Raw genomic sequence first — 27,962 nt, forward strand, 5'->3', positions numbered from 1 at the left:
ATGCCAGTTACAGGTACATGCCCAGTACACCTATAGAGGAGCCCTAACCAGTGTGATGGGTGACTAACTCCCTATGTGGAATGAGTGCAGGCATGGTGGCTGTCATATTGGACTCAAGTGTTAAATTGGAATGCGTTGCACCCATTTGCACCTGTAAAATGGGTGCAACGCATTCCAATTTCTAGGCCATTATTTTATAACAACGGGAGCATTTTACTGTGCTTGCACAATGTATTATTCAGTTGCTAAAGTGTTTATGCTGGTCTCTTCCTGCATATAAACATATCTTGAGCTCAACAGAGTTTAACATCCGTTGGGGGAAGTTTAACATTTTGAAAGTGCTTATAAATTTCCAAATACATGTTTGACACAAAAACAGCATAAAGTCACAGCTTCTCTTCATACTTTCAACATTTTGAAATGTGACAGAGATTATATAAATTGGAAATTAACAAATGCAGCCCTCAATTAAAGGTTTGACCCATTGTATTACGTTTTGTCTTAGTTAACAGCTTCCTGATTTAAAAAATGTATTTGTCATTTTGCACAGATAAGATGTTCTATTCCTGGCATTATCTATGCTTGTTTTTTCTGATTTGGATCCAAAAAATGGATGAACTTGGAATGTAGGATGAAATAATCAGTGAACTGTTTGGATGGGCTGGAACTGTCCTTTATACGTAATGGTGTCAGTAGCATTTTGGAACCAGAGCAAGTGTGGGGGTGGAGGAAATTTCCCAGGCAAAGCCTCCATTTGCATCAGCAACTGAGGGGAAGAGCGAAGTCCCTCAGTGCTAGTGAAAATAGCACTAATGGTAATGCACAATGGGGACTGATTCTTCAAAGCTTGGTTCGAGTCAACAAAGTTTCAATGTGTCTAGCCAAATCCTTGTAAGAGGAGCTTAAAATGTTCTAGGGAATTAAACAGTTAGTTTTAGCAGGGCAGATCTTATGTGGAAAGAAACTACAATGAGAACTACAGATCGAGTAGCGATGAAGGTGGCTTTAAAAAAAGAAATGGTCTTTCTGAGATGACATGTTTAAAACGTGAAGGACCATTTCTTTTAAATGGAGCAGTAAATTTTAATTCTGGTTATATCCATATAAAATGAATTTTAGTAGTTTTTTATGGAGAAGCTGATACAAAAGTTTGGCTTTCTCTCAGAAAGGAGCTCCCACTTAACTCTCTGATCTACAAATACATGTTCTCAATCTGGAAAAGCCATTAAGTCAAGAGGATGTTGGCTGAGCTATGAGGTTCCTGCTGAGAACTTGGGATTGGGGGTAATATATTAGCATGGATAGATCACTTAACGGATAGAAAACAGAGAGTAGGAATAAACTATTCCTTTTCGGGTTGACAGGCTGTAACTAGTGGGATGCTGCAGGGATCGGTGCTTGGGTCTCAGCTATTTACAATCTATATTAATGACTGAGATGAAGGATTGAGTGTAATGTATCCAAGTTTGCTGACGATACAAAGCTAGGTGGGAAAGTAAGCTGTGAGGAGGACACAGAGTCTGCAAAGGGATATAGACAGGTTAAGTGAAGGGGCAAGAAGGTGGCTGTTGGAGTATAATGTGGGGAAAATGTGAGTTTATTCACTTTGGTAGGAAGAATAGAAAAGCAGGATGGGCCAGAACGTACTCCGACCGGCATGGCAAGGCTGTCCGCAAAGACTACAATAAAACCTACCTCATGGTCTCTGATGTCCACTTGCTCCCTTTTTAATTTTTTTTCAGTTCAGCGCTGTGATTTCAGCACAGGTTCCTTCGTATCGATAGAGTGTGGGAATGGAAGCCACTCCCACAGAATGTCAAGAGAAGTCACACCCACAAGCAGGCAAGTAAAACTCATTCATTTAAAGTGAACTTCCGCATGTTAGTTTAAATAATAATTTAACACACCTTATTATAAAAAGCCAAGCAAATTATTTAATTTAATGAAACTTACAGAAGCTAAAAGTGAAAAGTTAAAAAAAATTTAATTAAAAAAAAAATGTTAATGATCAAAAAATATTAAAATAAGAGTAATTTGACATTCCACATTTTTTAAATTTAATTTTTTGTTGTTTCGCAGTCATTAACAGTCACCGCGCTTTTAAAAAGTAGTCTAGGGCTGGTATTTTCCAGCTTACCTTTTGGTGGCGTATCTTCGTTTCAGCTGGGCAGATGGGTAAGTTTATGAATGTTTAATGATTTCTATGATTTTAGTGTACCATGGGCTCAATTTTCAAATTAAAAAACCGGTGCGTTGGGGGCTGGGGAGCATTGAAAATTGCCACCATTTTAGACCAGCCCCCAACCCGCCCATTTCCGTTATTCACCGGGGCGGGACGAGGGGCGGGTGACCAACCCACTCCCAGGAGGCGGGTCAGGCCTTAAAACCTTTCAAGGAGGGTTCGGGCCTCCATTTTTCACTAATTCCCAATTTCAACCCCGGGGGTTTGGGATTCCCAGGCCTTCTGTTTTACGCCTCGTGAAAGGAGGCGAGAAGGCCCGAGATTAACAGGTAGGTGCCTAGAAAGGCACATCTTGTGGGCCCGGAGGAGCGGGAGTGCTTCCTCCAGGCCCAACAAGCCTACCTGCACAGGCCCCCCAACGGACGCGGACACCCGACCGCGGACCATCCCCCGATCGTGGACCCCTGACCCGATCGCAGACTCCCGACCCCCAATCCCCCGACCCTCGATCTCCCCGACTCCGATCCCCCGACCCTGAACCTCCACTCCGATCCTCCGACACCCGACCCTCCCCATCAACGATGGTGGACCCCTGCAATGACCCACGATCCCGACCCCCACCCTGTGACTGACCGCCGATCCTATCCCCCATGACTCGTGACCCCTGTGGAAATCTAGGAATCCAAAAGGCTCTAAATGCTGGGTCAATTAAAATTTCCAAGACCGAGATTGATAGATTTTTGTACAGTAAAGATATCAAAGGTTATGGAGTAAAGGCGGGTAAATGGAGTTGAGGTACAGATCATCCATGATCTAACTGAATGACAGAACAGGATCAAGGGGCTGAATGGCCTACTCCTTTTCCTCTACTTCTATGTAAAAAATTTCCAGCAGGAAGTAAAGGAAGTGCGTTCAGGCATAAGATTTTTAATATATTATTGTGAAAGGAAAGCTATAAAAGGATAAGGTAGACATTGAAACAGTACAAGGGAACCGAGCCAAAAAGAATTATGTTCCTGTAACGGGAAATTACTTTCTTTTGTTGCCCGTGGTGACACATCTGGTAAAGTTAATACATTGCACAGCAAGCTTTTACACATAATGTAAATAATTTTGCATCATTTTTAAGAACAGTTAAATGACGATTGTGCGATGTAGCACAATGTTAATCAATAGTTTCAAAGCATACGAACAGACGGACAGGAAAAGACTGGCCAGTCTATCAAGCCTGTCCTAGACGGTCACGATGCAACAAAGCATTGTGACTCCCAGTGTTCCCTCCCACTGTAGTCATGTAATCTCCTGAGAGGCAGTTGTATAGCACTCACCAAATATATTCACAGTTGTCGTTCTGTTCTTCGTTCCAGCCGCATTACTGGCCACGCATGTGTACTTTCCACCATCGCGCAGGCGAACCCTTTCAATATGAAGACTTCTATCTCTGCGTATAGTCACATACCCATCTGATGTCACCTAGTGAAGGGGGGGAAAGCTTTCAGTCATGATATTTAACCAGCTCATTCGCTCCGAGGTTGATAGTTTTAATGGTAAGACATCAGATTTCCAATTCAGTGGATGGAAGGGGTATAAGAGTTTAAATACCACCAGAAAATGATGATAATCTACAGAAAGTAGATAATCATCTGAAGGAGAAAGGTTACCATTTTGGGTATAAATTTTCATCAGAAGAGTTTTCATTGATGTTCTTTCCCCTTCTTGTTTTCAACTATGAATTTGCCAAAACTAATTTCCATACATATTTCTCTCCTCAGCATCTGCCTCTGGCTCCAGTTCATTTTCTGCAGATTCCAAAATTTCACGCTTCCTCTTTAGGGACCACTGATGATCACTGATGTCTCAGAGATATTCATCGCTGGCCTGTTTCCTCTTTCAGATGCTGACCACCAGCTGTGAATTGCCAGCTTTTTTCTGCTTTTATTTCATGTTTCCAACATTTCCATCTTTTTTCTTTTTCTTTTGAAAGTTTAAATCCTGGTTTCAATCTTATTTACACTCGCCTCCCCTCATTGAGCAAGCTTTAAGGGAGGGAGCAGGGGGTACATTGTATTGTCTTTCATGTATTTATACACAAAAGAATGATGTAATTACTGATTCCATCTGGAGCCACTAAATTAGCAGTTTTCTTTTTCCATTAAATGTATATTTTTAAACAGAATGTCAGTGCTATAAAATTGAACTCTATCCCCCCACTTCATTCACTTTGTGTCAGCATCAAGAACTCTGAGGTCGGGCTTTACAGCGCAAAATCCACTTCTACTCTATCCCAGAAATGTACTTCCATCTCCATTCTCAGAAGAGCATCGAATGCTCCACCAGTATGAGTTAGGTGTTCCGGGAACTGAGCCTGCCTCAAAGCTCCTTCGTACAGTGGCACATACACTTTAATCATCCTGATTAATTCCATGGCAGAGTGCTGTGTCTGGGAGATGGAAAATCTGGCAAGACCAGCCTCCCTGTTGAGGTGCATACCTCCTGTCCACTGAACCCTGGCCAGTATAGACAGCAGCAGTGGAGGCATCGCGGGCCAAGCCCTCATAACCTTGGGATTGAAGGAAGAAGTGTAGTGGAATAAAGCAGCAGGAGGAGGGCGAGATTATTTTAAATATTTTTGAGCTATTACATTTTATATTGTGTGCTGCTTTACCTCAGCGTGTTTCGGTGAAACTAGAAATGTAGTTAAATTAGTACACACCAGGGGGGTGATTTTAAACCCCAAGAACGGGGGGGGGGATGGGGGCGGGCGGGAGTTGAAAACCGTTGTTTTTTGGGTCACAACCGCAAAATTTTCAGACTTTGCATTCCCACTGGGAAGCCTGTACTTTTACACGCCAACGTTAAACCCGGAAGTGAAGCTGGGTTGTGGTCGCGACCCAAAAAACAACTATTTTCAACTCCCTCCCGCCCCCATACCCCCCGTTCTCGGGGTTTAAAGTCACCCCCCATATGTCAGTGGTTTCCACTGACTAAAGACTGCCTGTAGTCTGAAGAAACCACTCTAACATGATGTGTACTAATCGAGCTGGCTTTAACCCCAACCAAAATATGAAGACAATCTCAAAAAGCAATGTTATTTTTAAACAAAAATAATGGCACTTACAATTTCAATTAAATACTAAGAATCTTGTCAGGCATCATATGTAACTCAGTGCATGATCTGGTGCCAACAATGGGTATCTAGATTGTTTTCACATTTATACCAATTAGTTTTATTTTTCCTGCTGAATTTATCCCAGTTCTTGATTTCTGTTCCATTTTCCAGTGTTTGAATGCCTGCTCATTGGAGTGTGGATGGCAGTGTTGAGGGAAGGAATCTTTTTCCTTCTCTCACTCCTGCTCAGGCTTGATGTCTCTAATGAGTCAAAGTACACACGGGACAGGATTCCTCATAAAACACTTTAGAGAACAAACGTTGTGGTAAAGATGTCTGAAATTAAAGTACACACTGACTTAACAATGAGACCAATGTATTAAATGCAACTATATGTTGTCAAAAGGAAAGTATGCCATTTTCCTATGTTCAAAACCTACGTTGCTTTTGATGTGGTCCACAAAAGATTACTAGACTCTTGTTTCAGCAAGATCTGACATAGAATTATAAGATTTTACAGCAAAGAAGGAGGTCATTAAGCCCCTTGCACCTGTGCTAGCTCAATGAAAGAGCTATCCATTTAGTCCCATTCCCCTGTACTTTCCCCGTACCTTTTTAATATTTTCTTTTTCAAATATTTATCCACTTCCTTTTTAAAAGACATTATGGAGCCTGCTTCCACAAATGTTTCTGTTAGGGCATTGCATATACTAACAACCCTCTGCATAAAAATAAATTTGTCCTAACCTCTTCCTCCATACTTTTGTTGATGATCTTAAATTTATACTCCCTATACGCCAAATCACCAACCAGTGGAAATTGTTTTTTTCCTAATTACCTTATCTGTTACCTTACCCATCATCTCTATCAGATGTCCTCCAACTAAATATTGGGAACACCAAAGCCATTGTCTTCGATCCCCGCCACAAATTCTGTTCCCTAGCTACCGACCCTGTCCCTCTCCCTGGCCACTGTCTGAGGCTGAACTAGACTGTTCGCAATCTTGGTGTCGCATTTGACACTGAGGTAAGCTTCCGACCAAGTATCCGCTCCACCACCAAGCCTGCCTACTTCTACCTCCGTAGCATCGCCCGTCTCCACTCCTGCCTCAGCTCATCTGCTGCTGAAACCCTCGTCCATGTTACCTCTAGGTTTGATAATTCCAATGCTCTCCTGGCCGTCCTCCCACCTTCCACCCTCCATAAACTTGAGATCACCCAATACTCTGCTGCCCATATCCTTATTCACTCCAAGTTCCGTTCTCCCATCATCCCTGTGCTCGCTGACCCACATTGGCTCCCGGTCTGAGAATGTCTCAATTTTAAAATGCTGATCCTTGTTTTCAAATCTGTCCATGGCCTCGCCCCTCCCTATTTCTGTAACCTCCTCCAGCCCTACAACCCTCCAAGATCTCTACGCTCCTCCCCTTGTGCACCCATGATTTTAATCACTCTACCATTGGTGGCCGTGCCTTCAGCTGCCTTATCTCTGGAATTCCCTCCCTAAACCTCTCCACCTCTCTACCTCTCCTCCTGTAAGGCCCTCCTTAAAACCTACCTTTTTGACCAAGCTTTTGTTCACCTGTCCTAATATCTTCCTATGTGGCTCGGTGTCAAATTTCGTTTGATAATTCTCCTGTGAAGCACCTGGGATGTTTTACGACCTTAAAGGCGCTGTATAAATGCAATCCATTGTTGTTTTCTTAACCTTCTCTGCTGTAATGAAAATAGTCCCAGTTTGCCTAGTCTCTCCTCATAACTAAGGCTCTCATCCATGGTATTATCCTACTGACCTTATTCTGTACCATCCCCATGGCCTTGACATCTTTCCTAAAGTAGGCTTCTTAAAACAGGACACAAAATTCTATATGCATCCTAACCAAGGATTTGTACAAGTCTGACATTAGTTCTTTGCTTTTGTACTCTGTGCTCCCATTTATAATACTTCTTTTTAATATAGATTATTCAACCTGTCCTCCCACTTTAAAGATCTGAGTAACTGAACCCTTAATTCTCTCTGCGCCTATATGCATTTCAAAGTATTACCAGGGTGGAAAGTTAAAATAATTTCTAAAGCCATGGCTTACATAGATAGGATCTTGATAGGGTTAATTCCCAATCAGTCTTATATATGTACAGTTCCTGGGCTTTGTGCTAGAGAGAAGGAAAGCTTTACACACAGCCAATAGGCACAGGGTCAAGTGTCACCCAACAACTTTGTGCCTCCACACAACCCTCTTTGGTTGGGAGAGCAGGATATTCCAGTCCAGGGACATCGTCAAGGATACCATCATGCCAGTCCTTGGCTGCGCCAGCAGGAAACTGCATTTCTTCTGCTCGATGGCCTGCCTAAAGCAAGCAAGCTCCCCTGGGGAAAAACTGTGTGCGAATGTGAATCAAGAATGTTTCCTAGTCTCAGATTCCCCAGTTGGGAGTTCAATACTTTAGAGCCATCCTTCACTGTATTTTTTAATACATTTCTACCAACCTATTACATTCAAACCCCCGCATTCAAATCCCAAGCTCAACTTGTAAAAGACAATGGGGTGATGACAATTTCCCCATTTAACTCCCATTTTTCCCCCCTTTACTCACCTTGAAATTATTTTTTATCCAATGTCGCTCTGGGAGTGGATTTCCAGCCAATAATACACAATGCAAAGTTAGTGGTTGTCCCTCTATGATGTTGACAACTGCTGGTCTGATTCCAATCAGTGGCATAACTATGGGGGGAAAAAAAATCTAACTGACTGAACTATATAATGATAACCAGCATATTCACATCAGCAAAGAAAAGGTTTGTGAAGGTCAAACAACTGTTCAAGTACCAAGCTATAATGAAAAGCTCCACTATAATAAAGATAATGGTTGCCCAATATACTTTAAATTGGTTCACTTCCAGAATTATTAGACAACTTTGCACTGTGATGCTTAAAATACTTATGCAAGTCCCTTCTGTCTCCACTTCACCTTATAGATCTATGTTTACTTTTGTATAAAGACTGTGTTAGACTTTGTGCCTCTGTTGGTTTCCCCAACCTCCTCTCTTGTGTTTGATGTCGTAGAATTGTGGATCATTATAGCACAGAAACAAGCCATTCGGCCCATCAAGTCTACACCAGTGTTTTTTCTCCATATGAGCCACCTGGCTTAATCTCCTGCTCACTTCCCCCATCCTTTAATATTCCTCTTTTTTCCAGCAAAGATCTCATTCCCTTTTAAAATAATTTATGGATTCTGCTTCAACAACAGTTTGTGACACAGAATCCCACATTCTAACCACATTCTGTCTAAAAACGTTTTCTAAGCTCTCCTTTAATTCTTTTGCAATTACCATAAATTTGTGCCCCCTTAGGAGAGAGAGAGATCATGGAGCAAAGAAAGGTTATGAATGCAGATTATCCATTAGAACCAGCCAGATTTATAGTGGCAAGTCAAAGTGCCTAATTTCCCCTGTGACATATGCACATATTGCATGCTCATGATGCTTTGTCTGCAGTACAGGAACCCATTTTAAATTCTGTTTAGTAGATACAGATGTCATTCACCCTCTTATATTTCCACATGCAATACCAGGCAGTGATGCACAACGCTGGGTGATGGCCTTTTCCAAACTACTGATGACAACCTTGCATACAACATTTAAAGACTAGAATAATTCATATCATGTTTGACATATCCTATTAGACTATGGTATTCACTGGAGTTATGCTGGGGAGCTGACATAACTCCAGCATAATGTGGACGAATATGCATTGGGAACTGATCTCCCTGCTCTCCTCTTGCTGCCCCTACTTCTGGGATTTCCCAACGGAAATGACTAGCATACGATGACAGGCATATGGAAATGCTATGCAAATGATGAGAATACATCATCTGATCTATTTTTCATTATTGGCGTCCCTCATATACAGTGTTGCTACGGGTGGCAGAGTGGGTGGCCCTTTCTTGTGGTCAAGATGCAGATCTCTGCTTCCCGCAGAACACTTCACCCAGTATCCTGGGCCAAGAACTGGTAACCAAGAAGATAACCAAGTTTGAATATCAGTCAAGGCTAGGATTTGACCTCTGCCCCCAGAAAGAGAATTTACTGCTATACTGTAGAGCTATTGGGTCTATCCATTCCAACTATTATTAACAAGGAACGTAGCTTGTTAATAATAGCGGGAAAAAACAGAAGAGGTTATAATTATGGTTTACCGTTGTTGGGTAACAAAAGCCTCTAACCTTATCTCTTAATGTCTATTCTGAGATCTATGCATATTTTGTTAGGTGTTTTAAATGGTGATGGTCACCTCTTCTCATTTCAAACTGGCCACAAGAATTCCTTCTTTTTACTGTTTGAAATCTACAGTTGAAATATAACCAGAAACTCTTCCCCCTTGATGCCTGCACACTCCATCCTTCAGGGTTCCCCTCCTAAGGTGTATTAACAGAGAACAATTAATGGAAATTTTCCACTTGTCCTAATTCCATATGTGTGGCACTCAAGGGGAACATTCCAATGAGCAAGTCCACTCACTGAGTCCTATTATTGACCTTTCAATCGTGTGACTACCATGCTGTGATCTAAACTGCACCTAAGGGGGAAGTCACATTGTCCTTAAACAATGGTAAGACCTCAGTAGCAACTGTGTCAGTGAACATAGTTTTTATTATAAAGATGCTTTTCCAACAGTTCCAAAAGCTGTAAACATTACACAATAAAACCTTTGAAATTGCCCATAAGCAATCCTTACAATAAATATTAGGGTGGATTATTAAATTCATTTTTGCTCATACACAGGAATTTTTAGCTTGGAAGCTGAAAAGTCCTGATGATTTTTGCCCCTTTAATTCTCTGCACTAGCCAAAATAAGTTAAGTTTGTGTCTGAAATGAGAAGCAAAGTGACTGGTTTAGATTTAAAGTGTTTGTGCTCAGTATCTCTAGTCTATAACCTGTACAGATTATTCTTACTCATGGGGAATGGCATATTCACATTTATATAACTGAGTGAGTCATGGATCCTTTTCTTAAAAAAAAGTGCTCTATTTTTGCCTCATTGAGGTTTACCAGAATAACTTAAAACTCTGTTTTGAGAAGCCTGGTTTTAAGAAGTTAAAAATTAAATGATTTCAAAATCAGATCCTCTGACCACATTACTGCATTATACTCCAAAACTAATCTACATTTTTTTTTAAAAATCATTTTTTTCTCCTCTTTTCCTAATTTCTTGTTGGGTTATGGTTCCACAGGAACTAAATGATCACTCTTTATGTGTGAGTCTAGGCAGTGAGGGTGTGGACGCTCGTTGACTGTGGAGGGCATCACAGTGGAACACAACCCTCACCTGATGTTCACATATGTGCAATTCCAGCAAAAGTCATTGCATTGCGATAAAGAACAGGAACCACGGCTGATTATTCCCCTGACTGGCCCACAGGTTCCCACAATTCCTGTCCCTTCCTCTTTGCCTGTTGAGGTCAACTAATTTACCACAGACCAGGAATGGAACCTGGGATCTCCTGCTCGATGTTACTTTGTATCAGATCAAGTTGAGTTTAGATTTAAATCTAAGAAATGCAATACCATGCGCCCAAAGATAGTTTTACATTAAAACAGACCCTCTTCTATTCACATATACCTAGACAAAGTGCTCCTGGATGATGAGAACTCTTATCTTGCATGGTTGGCTTTCCAGTTTTATGCAGCGTACCTGTAGTGTGGTATTCTGCGGTGGAAGTTTAAATGAAATACAATTCACTAAGTGTCTGCCACAGTTGCATTATTGCATCAGTTCTGGCATCCCATTATGGAAAGAATATTGGGGCCATGGAGAAGGTTTAACACAAGATGATAACAGGGATGAGAGAATATTGTTGTGGGTAGAGACAGAAAAATTATAGCTGCATTCACTGGAACAAAGAATAATGCATTCATAGAAATGTTCAAAATTCTGAAAGGATTTGAGAGGGTAAATAGCAAAAGATTATCTCCACTGTTTGGTGAATTAGTAACAAGGGGACACAAACCTAGCAAGCAAAAAGTTAGAAGTAGCTTTTTTACGCAAGGGTCATTGGAGTATAGAATGTTTCAACATTAATGGCTATTGAAGCTGAGTCGTGATTTAAGAGGGAATTGAGTAAATACTTGAAGAAGAAAAATATGAAAAGATATGGAGAAAGATCAGGGAAATGGGATTAAAGTAGAAAGCTGTGATGGAGAGCTGGCACAGAAACACACACAGGCTCAATGGCCAAATGAACCCATCCTGTGCTGAAATTTCCATGGTTGCATAAGATTTCTAACAGGAAGCAGTCAAATTCAAACACAGATCCATATTCATCTGAAGTCTGTTGTAGACACAGCCTTGTTGCCTATTGACTGGGTTCTAGGGTATCCATTGTGAGATTTGCAGAAAGTCCACAACACGATTTTCTTAAAAGCAACGTTATTTTCAATTGTTGGCTCATGTCTCTTTCTGGAGCCTTTTTTCCTAGCTTATTTGTTCCTGCCAGGTGGCATTTCCACCTCACCCCTTCAACCTGCCAGACCCCCAACCCAGTTTCCTGAGTCAGGATTTATCCCGTAAGCACGACAGGTTCCCGGTGAGATTCCTACTGCCTGGTCGCAAAATCCTGGCAGCGCTACAGTGGGACCACTGTTGTAACACCAGTGGAGGCAGCCGGGCAATTAAAGGGGCAGAAATGCCCCAAAGATAAGAAAAGTGACAGAGACCAAGCCATACAGAGGAAGGGGGAGCCCAGTGTCATTACTACTGTTTCCTCGGGCTTACAATCACAGCCGCCTCGGGAATCGGCAGTAAGTGGGTGGATGGGAGGAAAATTTGCCATTTGCGGAGAAGAAGCGGCCAGTAGTGATCTTGGCAGGGGTGGGGAGAGGGAAATCCCAGTCGGGGCGGTTTGGCCTCATCATCCGGATTTTCCGTCATTCTCTGCTACGATCTGATTTTGATCAGGATTGCAAAGGTACACATAACATGCAGTAGTTTTATGTTGCATCAGAAAATCTCAAAGGCTTTGTATTAATTGAACATGTTAAAATTTATAAAAATGAAAGAGCTTCCAAGTTAAATAAGACTTCAGTGTCCAATGCATTGATGCAATACAACTGTCAGCTGCACAATAAGTTACATTTCTAAAACGTCCTCATGTTAGAAAGATGCCTCAGAGCTCACATTGCAGGGTGGGGGACAAAAAATGGAAATCAAGCAGGAGGGAGTGGGAGAACAGAAGGGTTAGGAGAGATTGAAAACATGGTTGAAGGGCTTTTAGAAGGCTTTAGAGAGCAGGGAGTGAGGTGGTGAGTTTACGGTGTTTGGGGATGGCGTTACAGAGAGCAGGACCAAGTGAACGATAAGTGAACGTGATGGTGGAGTAGAGGGAGTGGGGAATGAGGAGTAAGTTGGTGTCAGAGGACTGCAGGGTGCCATGCAGGGACGTGTGGTTGGAGGAGACGAAGCAAAATAAATATGCTTACATTTATTTTACTACAACAGCTTGCATTTACATAGCAGTTTTAAAGTAGTAAATGTTCTGAGGCACTTCACAGAACCATGAGGAAAAAATGACGCTGAGCCAAAAAAAGATATTAGGAGGGGGTAACCAAAAGCTTGGTCAAAGAGGTGGGTTTTAAGGAAGGTCTTACAAGAAGAGAGGGCGGTGGAAAGACAGAGGGGTTAGAGAGAGAATTCCAGAGCATGGGGCCTGGATGACTGAAAGCATAGTCGCCAATTGTGGGACAAAGGGAGGGGGTGCAAAAGAGATAAGAGTCATAGGAATGAAAAGTTTGGGGGGTGGTTGTAATGCTGGAGGAGGTTACAGAGATAGTGAAGAATGAAGCCATGGAGGGAGTTAAACGCAAGGATGAGAATTTTAAATTTGGGGTGTTTGAGGGCCGGGAGCCAATGTAGGTCAGCGAGGACAGAGATAATGAGCGAGCGGGAAAGGATACGAGCAGTAGGGTTTTGGATGAGCTGCAGAGGATGAAGATTAGGAAGCCAGCCACAAGTTTTGGAATAGTCTGGTCTGGAGCTGGCAATGGCATGGATGGGGGTTTCAGCTGAGGGAGGGGTGGAGGCAGATGATGTTATGCAGGTGAAAGTAGGCAGTCTTTGTGATGGACAGGTTATGGGGTTGGAAGCTCAGCTTGGGGTTGAATAGGGTGCTGACGTGTAAACAGTCTGGTTCTGACTGAGACAGTGACCAGGGAGGGAGTGGAGTCTGTGCTGAGGGTACAGAGTTTGTGGCAGAGGCCAAAGATGATGTCTTTGGTCTTTCCAATGTTTAGAAGGAGTAAACTGTAGCTCATTCAAGACTGTATACCGGACAAAAGTCTGATAGCACAGGGGTGGTGGAAAGGAATAGCTGGGTGTCATTGGCATACACAAGGAAGTTGTCTATGGATGATGTCACCAAGAGACAACATGTAAATGAGAAAGGAGAGGAGGCCAAGGGTAGACCCTTGGGGGATTCACAAGGTGATGGTTCAGGGTGGGAAGAGAAGCCATTGTTAGAGATGCTCTGGCTACATTCAGATGATAAGAGTGAAGGCAGTGCCGCTAAACTGCACAGTGGAGGAGAGGTGTTGGAGGACAGTGTATTCAACCATGTCAAAGGCTACAAAGGGGTCGAGGAAGACAAAGAGGGTTGAAGTAGCATAGTCACAGTCACGGAGAAGGTTATTCATTACTTTGGTTAGGACAGTTTTGGTGCTTTGAGGGGACAGAAACCTGATTAGACGGATTCAGATAGGCAGTTGCAGGAGAAAAGGACGTGGATCTGTGAGGCGACAACATGGTCAAGGACCTTGAAGATGCAAGGGAGGTTGGAGATGAGCGGTAGTTTGCTAGGACGAAGGGCTGAGTGTGGGTTTTTTTGAGGAAGGTCATGATGATGGTGGTTTTAAATGGGACGAGCACAGCACTTGTGGTGAGGAAACCATTTACAATATCAGCTAAAATAGGTGCCCGGAAAGGAAGGTGGGTGGTCAGCAGTTTAGCGGGAATGGGTTTGAGGAAGTATAAGATGAGGTCAGTGAGTACATGGGGCGAGATGGGAGAGAAACTAGAGGGAGGCAGGGGTTTAGAAATAGGGTAGAGGGGCTTGGAGGAAGGTGTGGCTTGGTAAGCAGGAGGAAGGGGGAGCAGCAGAATAGATGCGCTCTATCTTAGTGACAAAGAAATCCATGAGCTACTTATACTTATTAGGGGTGAGTGTGGAGGGGGTAGTGTAGAGGGTTTTAATGGAGTAAGTTGCAAGTGGAGAAAAGAAGCTGGGGGTTATCTTTTCTCTCGAGGATGATCCTGAATTAGTGGGTAGTTTTGGCAGTGAAGAATGAGACCTGTTAGAGCTTGATATGGTCCAGCCACATTATGGCAAAAATAAATCATTAGTCTACTGTACAATTTTAGCCAAGGCGGCAGACCATATGAAGACAATACTATACTTCACCATATCCATTCTAGGCAAGTTAATAACGAGTCAATTACTTACTCTCTTTTTGGTTATCACATTTGATTAAATAATCAATTTGAATCAAACAACTAGTACATCCTATACTAAACTAACATGCCTTTGAATAAAGTTAAATATTCTGAAGAAGATGGCCAGACGCCGATAGTATACACTTCAAACATTAAAGTAACTGTTTGTGATAGATGGAGTGGCAATTATTTTTGGAATATTTCATTTGAAACAGCATATGCTCAGTAAACCTTTGTCTCTGTGTTGGAGGAACAATTGAGGGAGCAATAAAAATGAAGCTTTTTCCATTTTAAATCCCTGAGGTTCTATTCCACACACAGACGTCCTATTAAAAAGCCCTGTATCATGCAGTGAATTTTTTTTGTTCCAGTTCTGTAATCTAGTTCTCCCTTTGGGCCCTGGTCTTTGTCTCACTAACATTTGCCAGATCTAATTAAAAGAATAAGAAACCGTTCACATCAGCAGTAATCGCATGCGAATTTGTTGGGTTTTTTCTGCCACGATTTGATTTATTCTGCCACTGGGGATCCCAGCTGTGGATCAGTCTCTAAGAGCCCAAGTTACGGCAGTAGTGTGTGGATTTGCCCATTCACCCACCTAGTTCCCGACACATTTATCACTGTTATGTATTAAAGGTAGCCCAGAGAGATTGCACAAGAGACAATGTACTTAGCTTTTCTTTTTCAAACTATTTTTAAACAGAAAAAATATTTTATTAGTCACTAAGCTGAACAATAATGGATCACTTAATTACATTTCCAATATTTGTATTTTCTCACCTTTTGGATTTGTCTTGGCTACAAATATATAATGTGATCCAGATGAGTCACTGCACTACACTCTGCTTGAACAAAAAGATTAAGGCTTGTAATGCAGAGTTAATATTGTTTTTTAAAGGAGCATTGTTGAGGAGTCCAACAAAGTGAGATATTACAGAAATGGTTTAGAGTAGCAATGTTCAATACCGCAGTGGATTCCACTACATTAAAAAAAGAAACAGTTCCTGTAGAAATTAATGTTACTGAACAGGTTGTGATAGTGTTACACTCCACTCCCATATTGGATCATACTGACCATCCATTTTGTTTACTTGAGAGGGTGAATTTATGGCATCCAAACTCGAAATTCCTGGTGTTGAAGGCATTTTGCTTTTGAAGAGTTGCAGTGAATTTTTCCAACAACACAACCAGCACTTATCAATTTGAGAGCAGTTACAGTGTAAAGACAGAAGGCACAGTCCCTGTCTCTCATCAGATACATAGACACTTGTTTTATCTGTGTGGTGACCTTCATGGAGAAACGATGTGGCATCTTATCTGTTCGGCTAACTATAAGCTTAACCCCCCAACCCCATGAGAATGTGGAAGGTCTCTTGTTTAAACCTTTCTAATCCTTATCCTAACTTTAACCAGCTAAAGAAAAGCCTGTCAGGGTTGGGAAGCAGTTCACTATCTGGTTGGATTCAAATGCATTTTCCAGACCTTCATACCCTCTGTTAAATCTTTGCAAAGTTAAGCAAACCAGCAAACACACATGCACTCAAAGCTGTATAATGTGTATATGTAAATTAAATTTCAGTCCTGTATTTGAGGTTTAAAAAAGGTAAGTAGGAAAAACACCTTAACCTGATATAACATGTACTTGCCTAACAAATAGTAGGATACGTGTGGGGATAAAGATTGATTAAGAACCATCGGAAATGCATGGTTTCCCTCAGAACTGCTCACTGTTCTCTACCTGATCTTCTGCTGTGAATTCAACAGAATCACAGATCGCAGAATAATGAACTCAAGATAATTGCATTTATCTAGATTTTAGCACAGTCAGGCCTGCTATGTACTAAAGTGGGCCAAAGCAAACTAAAAACTGCAGTGCCAGCTATGTGAATATTGACACTGGTACACATGGGATACAAATCTATTATAAGCAAGTTTTTTTTAATCAGTTATATGAGAGTACTGCACTATCTTTTTATCCTGCACTATCCTCCAGCCCCTGAGATCCGTGCGTTCCAATTCTGGCCTCTTGCGCATCCCTGATTTTAATCGCTCCACCATTGGCGGTCTTGCCTTCAGTTGCCTGGCCCCTAAGCTCTGGAATTCCCTCCCTAAACCTCTCCAGCTCTACCTCTCACTCCTCCTTTAAGATGCTCCTTAAAACCTACATCTTTGACCAAGCTTTTGGTCACCTGTCCTTAAATCTTCTTATGTGGCTCGGTGTCAATTACGCTCCGGTGAAGCGCCTTGGGATGTTAAAGGCGCTATATAAATGCAAGTTGTTGTTGTTAGACACACCACTTAATCAATCTGAGATTCAAATCCAATGAAAAGTGGTTCCTCCAAAACCAGAGCAACATGTCCTATTTTCAAATAGCTTTGCTTTCATGGCAGGCACACGGTTGATCTAATCTGCAGTACTAGATGTATAGGAGTTGTTACTGGAATATCCATGAATCACGTAGCCTAGGTGTAAATGAATTGTCAGCTTTTACCCATTGTGTATGCTCACTGATTTGAATTTACTAATTACATTAGATTACTGGCATGTACGTTTTTTAAAGTGCATATGAAGATAAGCGGTGTTAATGCCAGAGAACTAAATAATTATTTTCCACTTTTTGCATGTAGTGTTAGCTACACCTGATCTGACAGCATTTGTTGCTAACAGTTCAAACTCCTTCTGCTCTACCCTTACACATACCCTAGACCCAACCTCAGAAGAAGATCCCATACTGCAGCAATGTGACATATCCATTTCCCCACCAACAACATCTGTGGGCTTTCCAAGTAAGATTGCTAATTAGTGGGAAATTGTTATAGGTTTTCATGACCATCAGGTTGACACTGCCCAAACCCATTTCATATCGATTTCACTCTTTCTCTCTGTCTGCTGTAAGAGAGGGTATACTCTTATCCCATCACTCTGAGCTGGATTCAAAGCCGAGAGTGAAAGAACAGGGCGCTGACCCACTGAACTCTCTTGTGCTATTTAATTTATAACTAATCACCAATTCATTTAACACGACAACTTCTGAATTTCAACTCCTACAGCAGAACAGTGAAACCTTCTGATGTCAAACGAAGGCGCATTTTTTGTGAGTTTTACCGTGGTTATCAGGTGATTACAGCTCTCCTATCAATGGAATTTACTTACAAAAGCAGCGTATTTTTGCAAACTTTTGCACTATTACAGGCCTACCTTTTTGTGTAATTGAGAAACTTAACTCAATAGTAAGGCCCATATAAAGAGTATCACCAAAGTTGAAAAAATGCTACAACAACATACAATTAAACAGCACCTTTAACATAGAAAATCGTCCCAAGGCGCTTCAATGAGGCATAAGGAAAAAATGGATGCTGAGCCAAAGAAGGAGATATTAGAAGAGGTGACCAAACACTTGATCAAAGAGGTGGGTGTTATGGAGGGTCTTAAAAAATGGAGGTGGAGAGACAAAGGAGTTTAGGGAGGGAATTCCAAAGAGTGAGACCTAGGCGGCTGAAGGCTAGGGCACCAATCAATAGGTGAAGAAAGAGAAGATGCACAAAAGGTGGGAGTCAGAGAAATGGAGGGTATTTGTGGCGGTTTTTGCATTGAAGCTATAGAGGCCATGGACGGATTTAAACACAAGGATGAGAGTTTTAAATTTGATGCTTTGGGGGATCAGGAGCAAATGTGAGTCAGCGAAGAAAGGGGAAATGGGCAAGTGGAACTTGGAGCGGGATAAGATACCGGCAGCAGAGTTTTGGAAGCTGCAGTTTATGGAGGATGGAGGATAACAGGCTGGCCAGAGCAGCATTGGAGTGATCATGTGTGGAGGTGACAAAGGTATGGAGGAAGGTTTCAGTGGCAGACAGGCTGAGGTAGGGGTGGAGGCTGGTGATGTTAGAGGTGGAAGAAGGTAGTCTTTGTAATGGAAAGGAATTGAGGTCAGAAGCTCAGCTTGGGTCAAATAGGACGCCGAGATTTTCAACCTACTACAGTGGGACAAGAGGGGAAATGGAGTCAGTGGGGAGAATATGGAGCTTGGAGTGGAGGCTGAAAATATGCCTTCAGTTTTCCCAATGTTCCACTGTGGGAAATTGCTGCTTGTCCAAGCAGTCTGAGAACACGGAGTCAGTGGAGGGATCGAGAGAGGTGACGGACAGGTAGAATTGGATCTCATCATTTAGAAGCTGACTCCATGTCTGTGGGCAATGTCACCAAGGAGCAGCTTGTAGATAAGGAAGAGAGCGGGGGGTGGGGGGGATGCTAAGGATGGATCCTTGGGGGATTCTGGTGGTAACAAGTGTGAGGGCAAGAAAAGAAACCATTACTGGAGATCCTCTGGCTACAATTAGATAGGTGAGAGTGGAACTAAGCAAAGGCTGGAAAATGGAAGAGAGGTGTTGGAGGAGGATGATGATGTAGTCAACTGTGTCAAAAGCTGCATAGAGGTTAAGGAGGTAGCACACCATAGTCAGACACAGGGGATATTATTTGTGAGGTTGGTTAGGGCCAGTTCAGTGCTTTGGAGGTGGGGGGGGGGGGGGGAGATGAGTGAGAAACCTGATTGGAGGAATTTTAAAAAATGGAAGAAAGACTTGCATTTATATAGCGCCTCTCATGATCTAAGGATGTCCCAAAGCGCTTTGCAGCCAATGAAGTACATTCAAACAGGGAGTTAAGGGAAATATGGGCATGGATCTGGGAGATGACAATATGGTCAAGGATTTGAGGAAAGAGAGGTTGGAGATGACACAATAGTTTGCAAGGACAGAAGGGTTGAGAGTGTTTGTTTTGAGTAGCGGGAGGATGACGATTGTTTTGAAAAGGAGGGCTACAGTGCCGCAGGAGGGGGAAGCCTTATCTCCTTCAGTCTTCTCTTCCTCCTACAACCACCAGGCTTTTAAAATCAAAACTTGTCCTAACCTAACCTTTTCTTAAAAAAAGAGATACTTACGTAAGTGTCACTCTCAGGAAACCTTGAACATCCTGATATGCTTGCACAGCAAAACTCTGTACCTCACCAAAAATGAGTACTATTGTTTATTACCATTTGATAGCAGAGAGACACCATTTAATACACAGTTATCAGTTGATTCAATTTACGAACTTATGAACATCCGGAAAAGATCACCTGATTCATCAAGCCTGCCCCAAACAGTCGTGATGTTTGAATCATTATGATTAGACACCCCCTACCCACTGGAAGTCATGTAATCTCCTGGGAAAGGCAAAAAAAAGATAAAAACTCAAGTCCAATTAGGTAAATAATATCCGGAAAGTTCCTCCCCAACCCTCAGGCGATTGAAAACCAGTCCAAGACCACATTGACCATTCTTGTATTGCTAGAAGACTTGACCTTCGTCCCATCCAGGGACCAGTCCAGCTCACTTTTGAAAGCTTTCAGACCTTACCATTGCTTGAACACTTACCCAGTCCTGTGACTGTTACTGTGGATTGAGCCTGGACCTTTCCAAATTGGTTTTCAGCCTCACAAATGTATGTGGCTTCATCATTCACCCAAAGATCTGAAGGGAAAAGATTTACATTTTGTTAATTAATTCAATTCTACTGATTTAGATCAGTGGAGGTGAGAACACCATTTATACTGAGACATAGCTTCAATTTTAAGGAAAGGATTGAAATACTGCCTAAATTTATAATAGAATGTTGGAGTACAATTATATGACAGGATTTTTTTAAGTTTATAAAAAATGAGCAATCTTGAGAGTACAGATCTCAATTGTACAACATTGCACGATCTGGTGGAATCATTGGGTCAGAGCCAATATTAAACTAATTGGTGCACTGACTTCCTGAAAATACGTTAATAGTTAATACTCCAGTGGCTACAGGGCAGAGGCACCAGTTTACAGCTGTTAAAATTAACAGCCACAAAATGAAAGATGGAATGAAAGTACATTATGGATGCTTTTTTATAAAACTGACAAACTCTTCAGTTTAAATGCAGAGTTTAATATGTGAATAATAATTTTGCTTCACAAATATTAAATTTTCACATATGAAAAAACATACTACTTTAGAAATAATAAAAGAAATGCAGAAAAATGGCCTGTTTCAAAGTACAATTAAGCATCATTATTACTAACTCCTGGGGACTGACTACAATTTGAGAAACACAGAAGGACCCAGAGACCACCTTAGCTCACTACATTTAACTCTGACCTAGTAGGTCTGGAGGGTTTTATCATATTTAGATTTGGACTCCTCTATAGACTCTTACGGAGCTTGTCATGACAGTACGTTTGGTATAACAGGACGCTTGTAATAGTAAGGGAGGGGGGGGATTTCTTTCTGCTGATAATTCTAGCAAAAACAGGAGTGCGAGTAGAGAATGGGTAATCCTATTTTGTACTTATGCTGCCTTTTCCCTAAAATTATCGAAAGGAATTTCACCCTCAAAATGTTTAGTGAGGTACTTATACATACAGAATTTCACTTATGCATAGTCCTTCAGTTTATAAGTACAGATCTAAGAGCGTAGGGAATATTCTGAGGTAACATGCAACAGTTACAAGTGACATACTATTAAAGAAGAGACTTCCTGTTCTCAACTGAGTCACCGAGCTGGCTGCTGAGTGCCTGGAGAAGATGGACGCCCCATCCAACCGCCTCCACTTGATTCGTGGCTTGGGGTAACCCTGTGCCTGGCAAGGTAGAGTCAGGTTTGAACCAATGTCCACTGAAATATCCATCGGGGGTTGTGAGAAAACAGGTGACGCTGTGGAGAAAAGATGAAACCAGTAAACAGTTTGACTTTATTAGTGTGGGTCTGTTTCCACACAAAAGAATCAATAATAAAATTAAAGGGGTATTCTTGTTCCTCTGAAGTATTTCACATGCTTTTTCCTTTGGGTAGGGATACTAACAAGAAGAGCTAAGTGTCATTTTTGTTATGATGATATCTCATGCAAGTGATGTGATGATGTGCATAAATAAAATTGGTGTTGTTTCATTTTGTGCTTGTCAGCAAAATTGAAGCCCATGGAATAAAAAGGGCAGTGGCAGCATGGATACGAAATTAACTAAGTGACAGGAAACAGAGAATAGTGATGAACGGTTGTTTTTCAGACTGGAGGAAGGTATACAGTGGTGTTCCCCAGGGGTCAGTACTAGAACCACTGCTTTTTTTGATATATATTAATGATTTGGACTTGGGTGTACAGGGCACAATTTCAAAATTTGCAGATGACACAAAACTTGGAAGTGCAGAAAACAAGAGGAGGACATGGACAGGCTGGTGGAATGGCCGGACACATGGCAGATGAAATTTAATGCAGAGAAGTGCGAAGTGACACATTCTGGCAGGAAGAATGAGGAGAGGCAATATAAACTAAATGGTACAATTCTAAAGGGGATGCAGGAACAGAGAGACCTGAGGATATATATGAACAAATCTTTGAAGGTGGCAGGACAGGTTGAGAAAGCGGTTAAAAAAGTATACGGGATCCTGGGCTTTATAAATAGACATGATGTGGAGATGCCGGTGATGGACTGGGGTTGACAATTGTAAACAATTTTACAACACCAAGTTATAGTCCAGCAATTTTATTTTAAATTCACAAGCTTTCGGAGATTTTCTCCTTCCTCAGGCAAATGTTTCAAGAGCTCCTTGAAGCCTACGCATTTATACATATTGAACAATACATGGTGTTTACAGACTGCCCCTGCAACTGCCCGTTGCCAAGGCAATCACCGTGTTCAGACAGAGAGGTGTCACCTGCAGAACCCCCGAATACACATTCAACAAAAAAACAAACAGGGAAAAAAAACAGAGAAAAAAAAAACACAGAGAGAGGCAGAAACATCCGGAAGGCAGAGAGAGCCAGCAAATGACCCATTATATTAAAAACAGATAACATTTGTTCGCTGGTGGGGTAACGTGTAGCGTGACATGAACCCAAGATCCCGGTTGAGGCCGTCCTCATGGGTGCGGAACTTGGCTATCAATTTCTGCTCGACGATTTTGCGTTGTCGTGTGTCTCGAAGGCCGCCTTGGAGTACGCTTACCCGAAGGTCGGTGGATGAATGTCCATGACTGCTGAAGTGTTCCCCGACTGGGAGGGAACCCTCCTGTTTGGCGATTGTTGCGCGGTGTCCGTTCATCCGTTGTCGCAGGGTCTGCATGGTCTCACCAATGTACCATGCTCTGGGGCATCCTTTCCTGCAACGTATGAGGTAGACAACGTTGGCCGAGTCACAGGAGTATGAACCATGCACCTGGTGGGTGGTGTCATCTCGTGTGATGGTGGTATCTGTGTCGATGATCTGGCATGTCTTGCAGAGGTTACCGTGGCAGGGTTGTGTGGCGTCGTGGACGCTGTTCTCTTGAAAGCTAGGTAGTTTGCTGCGAACGATGGTCTGTTTGAGGTTGGGTGGCTGTTTAAAGGCGAGTAGTGGAGGTGTGGGGATGGCCATAGCGAGGTGTTTGTCCTCATTGATGACATGTTGAAGGCTGCGGAGAACATGGCGTAGTTTCTCCGCTCCGACCTCCAACCAACACTATACACCAGATACATCGACGACATTTTCTTTCTATGGACCCACGGCAAGGAATCACTAAAGAGACTACATGATAACATCAACAAGTTCCATCCCACCATCAAGCTCACCATGGACTACTCCTCAGAATCAGTTTCTTTCTTGGACACACGAATCTCCATCAAAGACGGGCACCTCAGCACCTCACTCTACCGCAAGCCCACGGACAACCTCACGATGCTCCACTTTTCCAGCTTCCACCCTAACCACGTCAAAGAGGCCATCCCCTATGGACAGGCCCTGCGAATACACAGGGTCTGCTCAGACGAGGAGGAACGCGATGGACACCTACAGACGCTGAAAGACGCCCTAGTAAGAAGGGGATATGACGCTCGACTCATCGATCGACAGTTCCGACGGGCCACAGCAAAAAATCGCATAGACCTCCTCAGGAGACTAACACGGGACGCAACCAACAGAGCACCCTTTGTCGTCCAGTACTTCCCCGGAGCGGAGAAACTACGCCATGTTCTCCGCAGCCTTCAACATGTCATCAATGAGGACAAACACCTCGCTATGGCCATCCCCACACCTCCACTACTCGCCTTTAAACAGCCACCCAACCTCAAACAGACCATCGTTCGCAGCAAATTACCTAGCTTTCAAGAGAACAGCGTCCACGACGCCACACAACCCTGCCACGGTAACCTCTGCAAGACATGCCAGATCATCGACACAGATACCACCATCACACGAGAGGACACCACCCACCAGGTGCATGGTTCATACTCCTGTGACTCGGCCAACGTTGTCTACCTCATACGTTGCAGGAAAGGATGCCCCAGAGCATGGTACATTGGCGAGACCATGCAGACGCTGCGACAACGGATGAACGGACACCGCGCAACAATCGCCAAACAGGAGGGTTCCCTCCCAGTCGGGGAACACTTCAGCAGTCATGGACATTCATCCACCGACCTTCGGGTAAGCGTACTCCAAGGCGGCCTTCGAGACACACGACAACGCAAAATCGTCGAGCAGAAATTGATAGCCAAGTTCCGCACCCATGAGGACGGCCTCAACCGGGATCTTGGGTTCATGTCACGCTACACGTTACCCCACCAGCGAACAAATGTTATCTGTTTTTAATATAATGGGTCATTTGCTGGCTCTCTCTGCCTTCCGGATGTTTCTGCCTCTCTCTGTGTTTTTTTTTTCTCTGTTTTTTTTCCCTGTTTGTTTTTTTGTTGAATGTGTATTCGGGGGTTCTGCAGGTGACACCTCTCTGTCTGAACACGGTGATTGCCTTGGCAACGGGCAGTTGCAGGGGCAGTCTGTAAACACCATGTATTGTTCAATATGTATAAATGCGTAGGCTTCAAGGAGCTCTTGAAACATTTGCCTGAGGAAGGAGAAAATCTCCGAAAGCTTGTGAATTTAAAATAAAATTGCTGGACTATAACTTGGTGTTGTAAAATTGTTTACAATTTATAAATAGAGGCATAGAGTACAAAAGCAAGGAAGTTATGTTGAACCTTTATAAAACACTGGTTCGGCCACAACTAGAGTATTGTGTCCAATTCTGGGCACTGCACTTTAGGGAGGATGTGAAGGCCTTAGAGAGGGTGCAGAAAAGATTTACTAGATTGGTTCCAAGGATGAGAGACTTGAGTTACATGGATAGACTGAAGAAGCTGGGGTTGTTCTCCTTCGAGCGAGAAGGTTGAGAGGAGATTTGATAGAAGTGTTCAAAATCATGAAGGGTTTAGATAAAGTAAATAAAGAGAAACTGTTCCCATTGGTAGAAGGGTCGAGAACCAGAGGACACAGATTTAAGGTGATCAGCAAAAGAACCAAAGGTGAGATGAGGAAAAACTTTTTTATGCAGCGAGTAGTTAGATCTGGAATGCGCTGCCTGAAAGGGTGGTGGAAGCAGATTCAATCATGCCTTTCAAAAAGGAATTGGATAAATACTTGAAGGAAAAAAAATTGCAGGGCTACAGGGAAAGAGCAGGGGAATGGGACTAGCTGGATTGCTCTTACAAAGAGCCAGCACAGGCTTGATGGGCCAAATGGACCCCTTCTGTGCTGCAACCATTCTGTGATTCTATAAGGAAATACTGGTGAATGTCCCATGGCATTGCTCATGATGAGACAGCGGATACAATGGAAATTTACTGTTTGAGGTAAATGAGGCAAAAAAACACTCAGGATGTTCTAATGATGATGGGTGGTATAATGGGAAAGAAAAGCTTTGATGGGCCCTATGGCCTCTTCACATTCTTGTGTTTTCTTATGCAACTAGTAGATCCCCCATGGCTTTGATCATTAGTAGTTTGAGATCTGGAACACAGTTCTGATTTTTAGCTGCTAACCTGGCCTGTTGCTTTAATGTGACTGCTCCAAATAGGCAATTCTGCATAATTGTATAACTTACTAGGTCATTCAAGGGCAATTGTAACTACTTGTAAGTTTCAGGCTGCAGGGCAATCATTGGCTCTTTTATTTCTTTTAAGAGTGGGAAATCAGAAAGACGATCCTTCATTTATAATTATTCCAAAATATGAATCTTTAAGTGTTGATTTAATAATTGTTATTTTAAAAAGATAGAATATTAGGCAAGTGTGGTGGTGCAGCACTGCCAATGGATTGTGCTAAAGACTGGTAACACCTGGGTTCACAATCATGATTCCCCATAGGCCCGATTCTCCATTTTGGACCATATTAGTGGTTAGTTCTGTGCTGTACAATGGCACCTAGAAGACTGGAGAAAAAATATTTTCTAAAAATGGTCAACAATAAGAATTCATTATTTGATGCTAATAATAAAACCAGCTACAGCAAAATGTGGTTCCATTTTGAAAAAACATTCAAGCCATGAAATTCCTGGGGATCTGGTCTGCTGGCACAAGTGCAGGGGAGTTGAACCCCCATCCGCTCTGACATTGGCCGGAGAGCCCATCCCAAATCCTGAGAATGAGGTTAATTGCATGGCAGGGGTGGTATCCACCAAAGCCCAGCCCTCCCCAATCCACCCTTGTAACACAGAACCTCTCATAGCTCCCCCTGATATCCCCCCTTGATATGGGCAGGTGGAAGGGGGAGGAGGGAAGGAGGTGGGCAGGAGATCCACCCATCACATCCCCACCAGAATCTAAAAGGCCAGGGCAATTGGATGGAATCCCAGCATATCCCAAATTCCAGCTTATCGTGGGCAGAAATCAGCCTTTTTGCCCTCTCCAACCCTAGGAATTTCAGGGCCTCCATTTTTTAAAATGGTGAATGCAAACACAATCATTTTCCTTCATATAATCAAATGTTAATATGTAAATAGCAACATTTATAGCATATTTTTTCATGTAAATATTCTGAATATCCTTAATCTCAACACACCATTCAACTTGTAAAACTGGTCGCAGAATCTCATTTACTCAGTTGCTTTCTTCCATAAGCAGTTAAATTGAGATTTTTTTTTAGTTACTGCACAATATTTTTGAAAACTGTGCAAGTTCTGTGCAGTTGTGGAAAATATTCTTTGGGAAAGTGCATTTCTTTTGTGAAATTTCAAGATTTCTTCATTCATTGTTTTCACAGAATGCATCACTTCCAAACCATTTGTCAATTCTCAGGAACGTTGCACACACTGGATTGAATTCCCTAGGGGCCGTGTGTCAGCAAGCTGTGGAAAACTTGTTTTTTGGATAATGAAGGGAGAGAAATGGATCTCTGGAAATGATCTTTTCAAAATCTAAATCAGTACACTGAATGGATAAATGAGGAAACAAGCAACATTTCAAAGCAACATGGCAGCAACTAAAACCTCAATGAAAAGTAAACAATGAATTTGTTATAGAAACCTACAACCAACATCCAACGTGACCTGGCCAGATGCTTTTCCTGCATCATTCACGGCCACACAAGTATAGTCCCCTGCATCCAGGTCCTGGGTTCCCTGAATCCTCAGAATGCCTTGACGAGTATCAATGCTCAGAAAATTGGAAGGACTCAGCTCAAGGTCACCTGAAGTCACAGAAAATGTATGTTAGAAAAGAATCGGAACTTTAGTAAATATGTAACAGGCAGAGAAATATCACCCATTAGCTTTAATCTTTTTTGGACATAAAGACGAATGATATCATTAGCGTTTTCCATGTTCTTACCTGGGCAATAGATATGTTATCTCAAGGAAAAAGTAAACTCCATCTGTCGTACAGTTATTATGCCTCCCACTGCTTACGCCAGTGCTGGGAGTTATTGGACAGTTGGCAGTCTGCTTGTCGATCTTTGCAGCTAGAGCAGGCTGCAGGACACTGTGCTAACTTTTTTCAAATCGCCTTGGACAAATGAATGTCACATTTGGGCAATGAAAGTTTGGCCAATAGTTGTCCGCTTGCCTCCAGCTGACAAGCATATTTGTAAAAATTGACACTGTTTAGAGCAAATACATAACTGTAATTTTTTCCCCCAAGAACATCTGAAAGCAATTTTCTAAAATGTATTATAAACAATTATGAAAATCCTCAAATTTATGAAAAATGATAGAAGATAATAATTAAAGGCATGAATCACTGGGAATTTCTGGCTTGCAAACCAATAAAGCTTAATCCCAGAGTTAGGGATGTTATAATAATGAAATAGTTGCATATTTTTGTTGGGCTACTGACAACAGCCAGTCAAGTATTGTTGCGGAGAGGGGTAGAT

The 27,962-nt window shown here is 42.3% G+C and overlaps 1 protein-coding gene and 1 long non-coding RNA gene across 5 annotated transcripts in view; one reads left to right on the forward strand and one right to left on the reverse strand.

Annotated features, from left to right (window-relative positions):
• hmcn1 (hemicentin 1) overlaps positions 1-27,962 on the reverse strand; it is a 505,541-nt gene that overhangs the window by 251,049 nt on the left and 226,530 nt on the right. For all 4 annotated transcript variants that reach the window (XM_067990488.1, XM_067990487.1, XM_067990489.1 and 1 more), the window contains 5 exons: positions 27,123-27,281; positions 21,307-21,501; positions 20,192-20,287; positions 7,886-8,013; positions 3,511-3,655 (listed from right to left, as the gene is read on the reverse strand). In XM_067990488.1, the coding sequence (XP_067846589.1) occupies positions 3,511-3,655; positions 7,886-8,013; positions 20,192-20,287; positions 21,307-21,501; positions 27,123-27,281 (723 nt within the window). The remainder of the gene's footprint in view (positions 1-3,510; positions 3,656-7,885; positions 8,014-20,191; positions 20,288-21,306; positions 21,502-27,122; positions 27,282-27,962) is intronic.
• LOC137325409 (uncharacterized) lies at positions 743-27,874 on the forward strand. The gene is made up of 3 exons (XR_010963876.1): positions 743-815; positions 1,743-1,842; positions 26,856-27,874. It is a non-coding gene; the product is annotated as an uncharacterized lncRNA (long non-coding RNA).

Source organism: Heptranchias perlo, chromosome 9 (assembly GCF_035084215.1).
Source record: "Heptranchias perlo isolate sHepPer1 chromosome 9, sHepPer1.hap1, whole genome shotgun sequence".
NCBI classification, from domain to species: Eukaryota; Metazoa; Chordata; class Chondrichthyes; order Hexanchiformes; family Hexanchidae; genus Heptranchias; species Heptranchias perlo.